This window comes from Lampetra planeri, chromosome 3, assembly GCF_965212315.1.
Source record: "Lampetra planeri chromosome 3, kcLamPlan1.2.h2, whole genome shotgun sequence".
NCBI lineage: Eukaryota > Metazoa > Chordata > Hyperoartia > Petromyzontiformes > Petromyzontidae > Lampetra > Lampetra planeri.
The window spans coordinates 645,556-658,908 of NC_136109.1; the positions used below are offsets into that span (position 1 = coordinate 645,556).

The window sequence follows — 13,353 nt, forward strand, 5'->3', positions numbered from 1 at the left end:
TCCGACTGCCTTCTCTTTCCGGTTTACCCACTTAAGGACCCCAACCTTTCACCCACGTCACCTGGCTCCGCCTCCTCGTGACGTCACATCCGGAAGGTCGCTCACGCCCGCATTACACATGTATATTAGTGAATTGCAGCCATGGCATTGCCTTTGTTTTAAAAAGGATGACTAGAAAACCCAATACAGTATATTGTGTTTTGAGCGTGGGTTTTTTTGTTTCTTACGAGGGATTGTTTCACAACTCGTCTAATACAGCACAAGCGCTCGGTGGAGAAAAATAACTTCGCTGTTGTGCTGTATTTTACAGGTGGAGATTATCATTCCGGCGCGCTACGTCAATTAGGACGAGTGTTCAGTAAGATTGTGGCGCCAAATGCTCTACGTAATATCGGAATCGGCTGCAGCTGGAAATAATTCACGCAAAAATACCAGAAATGGGTACTGTATTAACGCGTTCAAGAATTACGCCTTGTTAAATGTGACGTGTCGTGAATATCATGATAACTTTCATTCATGTGGAAGCAGATGAAGATTCGCCAACTCAACAAGCAAACGTCCACCACGCTCACAAGGAATTGGCGTGCAATAACCCATGACATGTGCTCCGTTTAGAAAGTGTTTGGCAACACTGGTGCAAGCAGTTTCGAAGAGGTGGGTGGCTCTGAAAAGAGCCTTTGGGTTGGCTTAGTGTGCGAGAGATGGGCGCTCAGCCTCCAAAGCCGTAGAGAGTGCGGCCCTGGCGCTTGAGGGCGTAGACCACGTCCATGGCGGTGACTTTCTTGCGCTTGGCGTGCTCCGTGTAGGTGACGGCGTCGCGGATGACGTTCTCAAGGAAGACCTTCAGGACGCCGCGGGTCTCCTCGTATATGAGGCCCGAGATGCGCTTCACACCGCCTCGGCGAGCGAGGCGGCGGTTGGCGGGCTTGGTGATGCCCTGGATGTTGTCGCGCAGCACCTTGCGATGGCGTTTTGTGCCTCCCTTGCAGAGCCCCTTACCGCCTTTACCACGTCCAGACATTCCGACTACTCCTGACAAAGCTCGCGAGAGACTGCGAGCGCAGCCGGCAGCAGGAGCCGCCTTTATACCCGGAGCGTGGTGGGCTCTCTTGCCCGTCCCCTTACCGTGATGGCGAGCTCCTCCTCCTCTTCCTCGTCTGGGAGTAGGCTCGCTATGGCATCATCCCGTCCCCACCCTCGGAACTGCGTGCGCTCACCAGAGAGTCTCTCGCATGCACGCGCACGCTCGACAAGGGTGTCAAAGGGAAGGCGTGCAGGGTCTACATTGGGCTCCCACCACGAGGTGCGAGCCAAATACCGCTTGATCCTCTGGGCGGCGAGATCCTCAATTATCTCTGTCGCGTACCCTGGGTGTGCGATCTGTGTTAGCGAGCGCACGTCCTCAGCATAATCGCGAAAGTCTTCGCCGGCCTGGCGGTGGCGCGTCTCTATGGCCGCCTGCTCCTCCTCATTACTCACGCCGAAGCGCAGGTCGAGCCGGCGTATTACTTCCTCCCACTGTGTTTGTGTACTCACGGGTAAAGCTTCCATAAAGTCGGCTACCCGTCCATCCAAATGCATATTAAGCTGCTCTAACGCCTCCTCGTCTGTCCAGCCATTAAAATTCTTAGCACCTGTGATGTTGTGGGCGAACGACTTCCATGAAGGAATACCTCGGCCGGTGAACACACATCTCACCTTAGCTGGGGGTGGGGCGCCTCTTTCTCTTGGAGATGCGGGGGATCGTACCGCTTCTGACACCAAGTTGTTGGGGCCGCTAGCCCCCGAGGCATCTCCCTCCTGGGCACCGGCTGCAGGGGTCCCGCCGTCTCCCAATCCCGCGCTGGTGTGCGAACAGCTGCTGCCTCCGCTGGGCTCATCGCTCGCGGGATAAGGGCTGTCACCCGTCGGCTCCCCTCCTTGGGTCGCATCCCCGCGAGTTTCTCGAGAGGGGCATGACTCGTCGCCGGCTCACGGTCGCCTGTAAACACTTCGTTGCTTCTCCGCCAATCAAACGCGACGCCTCCCCTCACACAGCCCCGCACAGCAATCAAACGCTCTGAACGGGGGGTCAGGGGTTGGAGGGCGAATGACGTTGCTCGCGTCTGCGTTGCCGATTGGGGTTTTCGTTACGGGGGGTTTAAAGGACTGTGAGACAGGCGTTCGCAATGGGGGTTAGTCCGTACACGGTGCGGGGGTCCGCAGCAGCAAGAGGAAGCGCACACCCATGGAGCACTGATCACGCACTCTGTGAACGTACGTACACACAGCACCACGCGCTTTCACATGCTCGTCGAAACCACACGAGGCTGCGATTAGTTATTAATGATTTATTACGGGCCGACTGTGATTCACTGTTGGGTCAATAGGGATCGGCAAGGTAGGCCTACACTATCGCCCGAGGGTCTGTACCCGATTAATCTAATTTGATGGGCTCTAGGCGGTTGTGGTTTCTTTAGACTCCATCCCAATACTCTCTTTCCTCTTACTCACAGTTTGATGCGTACGGCGCTCCGGTGGTCTCGTCCTCTCCGCACACTTAGACGCATCGCACGGACGTTCGAGTGGCCGAACTGGGGACCGTCCGGTGCTCTGACTTTAGGAGTAAGAGAGCTTTTACCTTTCTGCGCCCCGCTTTTTATGGCTAACCCACATCAAAGAAAGCCGCCGCTGAGCCGAGGGCCCTCTCGGCCAATCAGATCGCTGTGCTTGCTCCGCCGCACTCGCGCTCTGCATCGCCGTCCACAGCCCGGTTTCCATAACAAAGGGCCCGCCGCTGGCTGCTGCGCCGGCAGCGGTCCACAAGCACATTTGCTATGCTAATCAGCCGCCCACCCTGGTTTCCCCGCCATTCGTGGCTGCGCCCCCCCTACCTGCCTTGCCGATCCGTGTGGGGGTGTGTTTTAACCGTGGTGGCTGGATAGCCCCAGCCGTGACCATGTAATCTCAACGCAAGTCACGGCGCCGTGGTGCGAGTTAGCATCGGGGGAAATCGCCCAATTCCCTGGCCGCAGGAAACCGTGAAGAATATCCCTATGAGGGCTTCCGGGTGAAAACCTGTCGGCCAGGTGACCTCCCCTCGGAGCTCTATGGGGGGGAAAAATGTGTAAGGGTGTGTTTATGTGGGGGGCGGTGAGGGGAAGCAGGGTCGGCCCCGTCGCTTGGTGGTGGCGAGGTCGTAGATGGGGCGCCCGCCGAGCGGCTTCACGGTGGCGGCATCACAGTGACATGACGTCACTCACTAATCCTCAACAAATGTATAACTGCAGGTTAAATCCGATGAGCTAAAAATATATTTTTTCACAGATGTCCAGTAGAGGGCATGGAGTAAGAACGTCACAATTGTAGTGCTCGACTTGACACGACAGCTTCTTGTCTTTCCTCTTTCACTTTATTTCACGTATGCCGATCAACACTCCTCCAGCTAACACCGATCAATATTTCTCCTCCGCGCTCTCCGCTCGCTCGCCGCGTTTCCCCGGCCTCACTCGCTCCTCTCCACTCTCTCCGCCACAGTTCAGCCGCTCTTTATCGGCTCCGCCGTCTAACTCTATCAGCTTCTCTTCCCACTATTCAGACGCTTTCTACTGGCTTCGTTGTCTCACTGCTACCCTACACTTTTCCACTGCTACCTTACACTTCTCCACTGCTACCCTACACTTCTTTACTGCTATTAGCTCTGCTGCTTCGACTCCTACATCCTCTGTCTCCTCCCAGGCGCGAACTCCCGTCTCCTCCAAAACCCCTCTCTTTATCCCCAAGCCAATTAATCTTCAATTAATCTGTGGCATCCCCCGCGACGCCACTCGCCCCCAGCCCCCACTGGCACCTGGCATGTTTTTCCCGACAATGCGGCGCCACTCAGCGACAACAACAACCTCTCAGCCAATCAGCGCCCTGCATCCTTAATTACTCCCTGCCTCCTGCTACCGTCCTCAGACAGCGCGGCCCCACATCTCGACAACAACAACAACCAGCCAATAAGCGCCCCGTGTCCTTATTTGCTCCCTACTTGTCTCCGGCCCTATTCTCATGCCAAGCAACAGCAACACCTCGATCTCGTTTGTACGCCGTGCGCGCGTACACCGACTTCAGCGTGTGACGCGTACATCAGGCACTACACAGTGACAAACACATACATACAAACACAACTAAACCATCTTCCCATCCTACCAGGCAAAACCCGCTGAGGCATTCACTTATTTTTCAGAAGTGACTTGGCCACAAATTGGCGGTAAACCAGTGGCCAGGTCGCTTTTGAACAATGGGTTTTGAACAACAAATCACCCAAACACTTACAAAACAAAACTAAACCATCCCCCCATCCTACCAGGTAAAGCCCGCTGAGGCATTCACTTATTTTTCAGAAGTAACTTGGCCACAAATTGGCGGTAAACCGGTGGCCAGGTCGCTTTTGAACAATGGGCTTTGCCTCATAGGATGGGGATGGTTTAGTTTTGTTTGTATGTGTCTGGGTGATTGTTTTACCTTTCTTGTACTTTGCACTACTATCGTGTTTGTATACTGTTTGTTGTTGTAACGTTCTTACTCAGTGTCCCGACTGGACATCTGTAAAAAAGAGCTTTATAGCCATCGGATTTCTCCAGCAGTTATAAATACATTGATTCTATTAACATTCAAAATATCTAGGAGGCTCAACCGTGACACATAGGGAGGCGACAAAAGACTTGATTCACAGTCACTACCATCACTTGATCGCCTTAAATCTCACTCCTTCCAAGTGAATTCCTGCCAAGCTGCCACTGCATAAACAAATAGATGACGTGAACATCTTTTACCTGTAAGTGACCTCATGTTTTATTAATGCCCTTTTGCGCTATGTTTCGTTATGTATAGATGCTGCATTATTTGACTCTGTGCAATATCGTGACTGTTTTAATTCCTGCAACTTGAGATTTGATGTTTCTCAGAGAAGCCATCTCACCATTTGCGATTTGACGCCCTATTCGTAATGCGTTCTTTAAATCACAATCCTCACTCTAGTTAGACATTTTCAAAGATAATGTTCTAATGTACTCCTCCACATTATGTGATTTGTCATCATTAGTTTTTTTCACTTCACAATGTATATTTTTTTGTAATCTCTTATATTCTTACGACCCTGCTGCTATGCATCGCTCTATGTTCGCCAGGGGGAAACCCGTGACAGTCCCTCCATGCCTTAATTAACATAACCACGCCCACTATCCCCGCCCACACGGCGGTGAAGTGGTTTGGGATTGGCTCTCTCTCTCTGACACTGGACCCCCCGCCTACTTCTCTAATAGTCCTACCCACCACGTGGGGTTGCTCGGCCCTGACTATTCGGGTGAGCCCCACCCACGGGTGGGCCCCGAATGGGCCCCGGGTGGGTCCCGGTTGCCCCACCCCACCCACTGCCCCTAGCAGCTCACCCACACTTCTGGCTGCATGATGAGTCGAGTAGGATGCCAGAAAATTTAAAACTTGGGGGGAGCGGGAGAAATAAATAAATCAAGAGGTGGGGTGAGTGGATGAGGAAACACTGGGACGGGCTTTCTGAAACCACCCAGGGGAACCGTTCAGGCCAAACCAGGACATATGGGTAGCCTTAAAGTCTGATCCAAAAAGCGGTCCAATCCGAGAGAGGTCCAAGCCGAAGGAAGGGGGGGGGAGGCAGGATGCAGGGTTAGGGTACATAGGTGGGGTCCCAATGGTGGGGTCAGAGTAGGTGGGGTCAGAGTAGGTGGGGTCAGAGTAGGTGGGGTCAGAGTAGGTGGGGTCAGAGTAGGTGGAGTCAGTGCAGGTGGGGTCAGTGCAGGTGGGGTCATTGCAGGTGGGGTCAGAGTAGGTGGGGTCAGTGCAGGTCGGGGCCTGGCCATCGTTACTCCAGGCTGATGTAGTCGATCCCGGGTGTGAGCAGGGGCCCTGGGGTCCACGTGCTCGGGGCGGAGGCGGGGGCTGAGGGGAGCAGGCACTGGGCCCCCGGTGGCCCCGGCGGCGCCTGTGGGAACAGCCAAGTCCCCCATTTAATCAACCAGAGGAGACTGTGATGCCGCCGCCACGAAGCCGTTCGGCAGGCGCCCCATCCCCGACCTCGCCACCACCAAGCGACGGAGCCAACCCCTCGTCCCCCTCACCTCACCTCACATGAACACACCCGCATGCATTTCCCCCCCCCATAGAGCTGGAAGGGAAGGTCACCTGATCGACCGGTTTTTATCCGAGAAACCCTTATCGGGATTAACTCTCACGGTTTCCGGCGATCAGGGAATTGGACGGCCTCCCCCGACGCTACGTTGCACCGCGGCGCTGCGACCTGCCTTAAGGTGGTATGGCCGCGACGAGGGGCATTCGGCCACCGCGGTTGAAGCGCATCCCCCACACACACCACCCACGTGTCGACGGGGCAAGCAGGGGAGGGACGGGACAGCACGAGTAGCGGGACCGCAGGGGCTCTTGCGCATAGTCACGGATGGTTGGGATTATTACGCTTGAGCGCGCAGGCACCATTGTTAGGGAGGGAAAGGGATTAATTAGAATTTACGCCGCGCAACGCCGCACACTGATTAGCATATCACAGGTGCCCGGAACCGCGGTGCGCGTGCCAGAGGGGCGCGAGCCCATTGTTCAGAGCCGCATCCCTTTGAGGTAGGGAGGATAAATAGTGGGCGCAAAGGGGAAATCTGGCTCTCTCACTCCAGCGCGAGGCGACAAGACGCAGCTCCAGCCCAGCGACCCGGACGTCCGTGGGACGCACCGAGGTACGCTGCGAGCAGGGGATCAACAGACCGCCGTGAGCACCTAACAGTGAGTAAGGAGGTGAATTATAATCATAGCAGATAAATCGGGAATAGGCATAAAGGTATCAGCGTGGGCCAGCCTCGTCGACTCACTGATTTAACACCTAGTTCCAGGTAGCGGACAATAAATCATTAATAGCGAATCGTGGCCTCGTGTGATCTCGTGGAGAGGTGTGCACGTGTGTGGTCCTGCGTACACAGTGGTTCGCCACGTGAGTGAGCGCGGCGCGGAGCTGCGCGGGTGGGTGCGCGTGTGTTCACTACGTGTATGATACAGGTGCGCGATCACAACGTGAGTGCTCCGTGGTGAGTGAGTGCCGCGGGGAGCTGTGTGCGTGAGTGCGCGTACGTTCACTACGTGTATGATACAGGTGCGCGATCACAACGTGAGTGCTCCGTGGTGAGTGAGTGCCGCGGGGAGCTGTGTGCGTGAGTGCGCGTACGTTCGCTACGTGTCGGATACGGGTACGCATTGGTAACGTGGTTATTCGACGTGGAGGCGAGTGCCGCACAGGGCAGTAGACGGGCGCACGCTCGCAGCGTGCGAGCGCTGTACGTAGCGGCGTAAAGAGGGGGAGTATGGCGTTTGATTGATGATGCCGTGCGCACGTATGCTTGCGGCGTGGGAGCGCTGCGTGAAGCCGTATGGGTAGGGGCGTCGCGTTCGAAGGCCGGCGAAACCCTAGCGGGTATTAGGGAGGTGGGGTAACATAAACGGAATAGGGGATGATGGCAGGAGAGACCCCGGGGGCCAACGGTCCCCACACAATGGTGTCAGAAGTCGTACGAACCCTCACATCTTCACGGGAAGGTGGCGCGCTACTCCACGCAAACGTAAGGCATGTGTTCACCGGCCAGGGGACCCCTACATGGAAAGCGTTTTCCCGTAATATCATAGGGACTAAAGAGCTTAATGGCTGGTCGGACGCGCAGGCGTTGCGACATCTTACGTTAAACTTAGATGGGCGGGCAGCCGACTTTGTAGAGGCACTACCCGAAAGCGCGCAAACCCAACTAGAAGAACTAATGCGTAGATTAGACCTGCGTTTCGGCACGCGCAACGCGATACGGGCGAAGACGGCCTTAGAGGCGCGCCGACGCCAAACTGGCGAGGACTTCCGAGACTACGCTGAGGACGTGCGATCACTAACCCGGATTGTCCGTCCAGAGTTCGCGAAGGAGGTCATTGACGCGCTAGCTGCAGACAAGCTACTCAGGTACCTAGCTCGCACCGCATGGTGGCAGCCCAAAAGGGGTAGCGCAGGCCTCCCCTTCGATACCCTAGTCGAGCAAGCACTGGAGTGTGAGGAGCTCTCCAGCGAACGCGTGCAGCTCCGAGGGTCGGGACAGGAGTGCACCGTGGCGAGCCTCATCCCTCACGAGGAGGAGGATGAGGAGGAGCCCGCCAGCCCCATAAGGAGACGGGCAAGAGAGCCCCAGAGACCCCGCGAGACGACCCCGGGGTGGGTAGCTGGGTTACAGACCGGCATGGGAGATATTGCTGGACGGGTAGACCGAATGGACGGTAAGGTAACCCAAGTGGGTGAGAGGGTAACCCAAGTACGCGAGGAAGCAAATAAAAATGTGAAGACCATCCAGTCTGAGATGGGTGAACTACACTCCACAGTAGGGGGGCTGGCCGGGAAGGTATCCCAATTAGAGTCCGAGTTAGAACAACTGCGTACAGGGAGAGGGAGCGGGCAGGGGGCCCACTACGGAGCCGCCACCCCTCCCCGGACGTGTTATGTGTGCGACCGTCGAGGGCATCTCAGGAGGGACTGCCCTCAGCTCGCCCATGCGAGGCAGATGCATAGGTCAAACACTAAGGCCCGCCTAGAGAGGGGACCACCGGGGGATGAAATCGATGTAGACCCGACCCAAACCAGCTGTAATGATAATGGCGAGCGAGCGATCTCCACACAGATTCTAGCCACGACACCAAGGAACGCGGCGATTCCTGGTGACTGGCTGTGGGAGCTGGTGGCGGGAATCATGGGGGCCACGTCGCTGGTGGAAGGGGAGGTAAACGGAGTGCGTACCCGAATCCTGCTGGACACGGGGGCAGTGGCCTCGCTCGTGAGAGCAGCGCACTGCAGCGCGATCGGGGTCGACGTGCGTCACCTGCAGGCACCGGACCGCGCGCTGCACACGGCGAGCGGAGCCGGAATGGGGCTGCTGGGGAGAGCCACCCTAGAGGTCCGCATAGGCAGCCAGGTGTGCACCCAGGAGTTCTACGTGTCGAGTGCGTTGTGTCACGAGTGTATCGCAGGTACCGACCTCTTAGAACAGCTGGGACTCAACGTGCAACCCCGCCAGCGATGCGCCACCATGGAGAGCAACGGCGAGCGGATACCGTTCCTGGGACGAGAACCAACGCACCCCCGCTTCGCACCTGTGGCCGCTATCCTGGTGACGGCAGTCACCATCGGGCCGCTCACCGAGATGCTGGTGCCGGTGGCAACATCCCCCACCGACCCCGCGCTCCGACCATCAGGAGAGGTAATGCTAACTCCTCACCCGGAGTTGGCTAAACAGTATGGGGTCGTGGGATCCGCCACGTTGGTAAACGCAGATGGGGACCGATTGTTTATGCGGATGTTTAACCCCCACAGTACCCCAGCGATACTGCGACGGCGCACCCCGATAGCCACCGTACACCCCCTGCACGCACGCCACTCTAACGACTCGGTGTTCGCACTCTGGGCTGAGGACCCCGGTCGTCCTGACGGTGACCAGGACCTGGCCTGGCGAGTCGGCCCGACTCCCCGAGCCGAGGTCGTTCCCCTGCTCGAAGCGTTACATGTACCATGGGCGGATTTACCTAAGGGAGAGGCCCATCGGCTGCGCGAGTTACTGCGGGAGTATGCCGACGTATTCAGTGAACACGACTCGGACGTGGGTCGCACCGACCTTGTTAAGCACCAAATTGACACCGGTGCAGCCCGACCCATCAAACTCCCTGAAGACCGAGTGGGCGCACCCGAACGCACCCAGATCAAAGAGGCAGTTGGGAACATGCTTCGCGATAACATAATTCAGCCCTCGGCGAGCCCCTGGTCAGCCCCAGTGGTACTAGTAACGAAAAAGGATGGGTCAACCCGGTTCTGCGTCGATTACCGTAAACTGAACGCAGTCACGCTCGGCGATGCCTTCCCCATACCCCGCATCGACGACACTTTTGACAGCCTCGCCGGAGCGCGATATTTTTCCACCCTCGATCTCGCGTCCGGGTACTGGCAGGTGGAGATGGCGGAGAACTCACCAATGCGCCCGCGACGTTCCAGCTGCTGATGGAGTTGGTGATGCGGGGTTTGCAATGGGAACAGTGCCTGATTTACTTGGACGATGTGATCGTGTTCAGTAGATCTTTGTCTGAGCATTGGTCCAGGCTACGAGAGGTGTTCCAGCGACTGCGAGCGGCTCATCTCAAGCTCAAGCCCCGTAAGTGTTACATCGCACAACGCGAGGTGGGGTACCTCGGGCATCGCGTCAGCGAGGCAGGCGTGCGCACCGATCCGGAGAAGGTACGCGCCGTAGTGGAGTGGCCACGGCCAAGGAATCTGACGGAGATCAGATCATTTTTGGGGCTCGCCACCTATTATCGTCGATTTGTGAAGGGATTCAGCGAGATTGCACGCCGCCTCACCCAACTCACTTCCCCTAAGCACCCCTATCAGTGGACGGGGGCCTGCCAGACGGCCTTCACCACTCTCAAAGACCACCTCACCCACGCCCCCACCCTTGCTTTCCCCGATTTTACCACCGATTTTATTTTGGACACCGACGCCTGCAGCAGCGGGCTGGGCGCGGTGTTGTCACAGGTACAGGATGGGACGGAACGAGTCATCGCGTACGCCAGCCGGACCTTGAGTGGGGCCGAGCTGAACTATTGCGTGACCCGCCAAGAGTTGTACGCAGTGATTTTCGCATGTAAGCAGTTCCGGCCGTATTAATACGGCAGGAAATGTCGCGTACGCACTGACCATTATGCTCTGCAGTTTCTTCTTACATTCAAGGAGCCGCGAGGGCAGATGGCCCGGTGGTTGGCGCAGTTGCAGGAGTACAACCTGCAAATCGAGTATCGGGCTGGCCGGACGCATGCAAACGCGGACGCCTTGTCGAGGCGGCCAACGGTGTACGCCGAGACAAGGGCGGAGGAGGCCTGCCCGTGTTTCACGGGGGGACGCTGCCGGCAGGCAACGGACCCCCGAGGGGCCGCGGCCACTGACCCCCCCCCCAGCGAGAGAGAGTGTAGTGTGCGCCACAGAGACCCTCACAGGTGGCACCGAGGATCCCGTCGACCGCCTGGCAAGCGCGGGACCCACGGCTCGGGACCCGGCGGATCACCCCGCCCCGATCGGACGGATCCAGGAGGACGTCGGCTGCGCCTTCCCGGGCCTGAACGACGAGCAGCTGAGACAGACCCAGCAGCGGGATCCCGATCTGGCGGCAGTGGAGGCGGCACTGCGGGAGGAAAAGAGCGCCCTACCACGACCCTGGAGCGGTTTGTATGCCCGGTTGTGCGTGCAGAACGGAGTGGTACGGGAGTTAACCGAGGCCGGCCAGCCGGGGTGTATCTGTGTTCCTGCCCAGGTGCGACCACAGCTGCTACGGCTGGTGCATGACCACCCACTCGGGGGCCACGATGGGGAACGACGCACTCGAGAGACCCTGCGTCGCCAGTATCTCTGGCCCAAAATGGCACAAGACGTGGCGGCCTGGGTACAGGGCTGCCGCGCCTGTCAGCAGTGCGGGCCGAAACCGGCACGATACCAGGTACCCCTAAGGCCGTTCCGCGTCAGCCGCACGAATCAGCTGGTCGGGATCGACCTACAGGGGCCATTCCCGCGATCCCATCGAGGCAACCGGTATATCCTGGTCGCAGTAGAGTATTTCACCCGCTACCCCATGGCAGTGGCCATCCCTGATAAAACGGCCTTGGTGGTAGCCCGGGCATTTGTGGAACATTACGTACTTAAGCACGGGATCCCAGAACGAGTCCTCACCGACCAGGGTAGCGAGTTTGAGGCCGAGCTGTACCAGGCACTGTGCCGAGAATTCGGAATCCAGAAGGACCGAACCACAGCGTACCACCCCCAAGCGAACGGTATGGTGGAGCGCATGAATCAGACCCTAGCGGGGAAACTCAAACGTATGGCGGCCGCAAATCAACGGGATTGGGACGAACACCTCCCCTACGCCCTTTTCACCTACGCCACCACCGTACACACGTCGACGGGACAAACCCTGTTTTTAATGATGTTCGGCCGTGAGTCTCGTTTACCCGCAGATCTGCTATTCGGCGTCCCTTCCCCCCAGCCGGAGGAGGGAAGCCACCCCGTGGAACACCTGTTGGAGACCCTGCGAGATGCCCGAGGCCGAGCATACCCGCAAGGGGAAGCCGCGCATCGGCGGCAGGAACAGGGCACCCGACCCCGCATGGAACCCCCCTTATTCCTGACAGGCGCTAAGGTGTGGCTACACACCCCTCGCGTCGGGGCCAGGCAGGTGGGGAAACTGACGACCAACTGGCGGGGACCCTGGACCGTGGTGCGACAGATCTCCCCCTGGACGGTACTAATTTATGGCGGGGAGAGGGATCGAGAGACGGTGGTCAACGTCCGCCGCTTAAAACCGTGGAAAGCGGCCCCGGCGAGAGAGAACCCCGTCACCCGAAGGCCCCGAAATCCCGGAGTACCCGCACCCCTCGTGCTGGGGGGCCTCGCACCCTACATGGGCCCCGCCGGGCCCCCGAGATGCCCCGATCCAGTCAGGAGACGACGCGGACGACGGCTCCTAAACCCTTCCGCTGCTGAGTTTGTGCCCCAGCCCACAGGTGCCGGAGGATGGGGAGAGCTGCTGGAGTGGAGGAGGAGGCCGCCGCAGGAGCCACAGAGGACGGAACCACCCGCCCCGAGACCAGCCACCAGGTCCGGATGGATCCCCCGGACCCCACAACGTTTCCTCGTGGGCGCAGCCCAAGCAAGGTGCTCCAGTCAACCCGGGACGGGGACTGGCACCTCGGGGGGCTATGTGATGCCGCCGCCACAAAGCCGTTCGGCAGGCACCCCATCCCCGACCTCGCCACCACCAAGCGACGGAGCCAACCCCTCGTCCCCCTCACCTCACCTCACATGAACACACCCGCACGCATTTCCCCCCCCCCCCCCCCATAGAGCTGGAAGGGAAGGTCACCTGATTGACCGGTTTTTATCCGAGAAACCCTTATCGGGATTAACTCTCACGGTTTCCGGCGATCAGGGAATTGGACGGCCTCCCCCGACGCTACATTGCACCGCGGCGCTGCGACCTGCCTTAAGATGGTATGGCCGCGGCGAGGGGCATTCGGCCACCGTGGTTGAAGCGCATCCCCCACACACACCACCCACGTGTCGACGGGGCAAGCAGGGGAGGGACGGGACAGCATGAGTAGCGGGACCGCAGGGGCTCTTGCGCATAGTCACGGATGGTTGGGATAATTACGCTTGAGCGCGCAGGCACCATTGTTAGGGAGGGAAAGGGATTATTTAGAATTTACGCCGCGCAACGCCGCACACTGATTAGCATATCA

At 58.2% G+C, this 13,353-nt stretch overlaps 2 protein-coding genes across 4 annotated transcripts in view; both read right to left on the bottom strand.

Annotated features, from left to right (window-relative positions):
* Positions 1-709: 709 nt before the first annotated feature.
* Positions 710-1,021, bottom strand: LOC144734437 (histone H4-like). Its single transcript, XM_078616631.1, has one exon. It carries the CDS (start codon positions 1,019-1,021, stop codon positions 710-712), a length of 312 nt encoding a protein of 103 aa, XP_078472757.1.
* Positions 1,022-3,369: 2,348 nt separating this feature from the next.
* LOC144735722 (uncharacterized) overlaps positions 3,370-13,353 on the bottom strand; it is a 70,625-nt gene continuing 60,641 nt past the window's right edge. For 2 of the 3 annotated variants that reach the window (XM_078618237.1, XM_078618230.1), the window contains exon 8: positions 3,370-5,983. In XM_078618237.1, coding sequence (XP_078474363.1) covers positions 5,562-5,983 — 422 coding nt within the window. In that variant the 3' untranslated portion in view covers positions 3,370-5,561. The remainder of the gene's footprint in view (positions 5,984-13,353) is intronic. The other variant, XM_078618238.1, reaches the window with a different exon arrangement.

Excerpts from the sequence above, each read along its gene's own strand:
- LOC144734437 (XM_078616631.1), bottom strand. The coding sequence starts at position 1,021 with ATGTCTGGACGTGGTAAAGGCGGTAAGGGGCTCTGCAAGGGAGGCACA.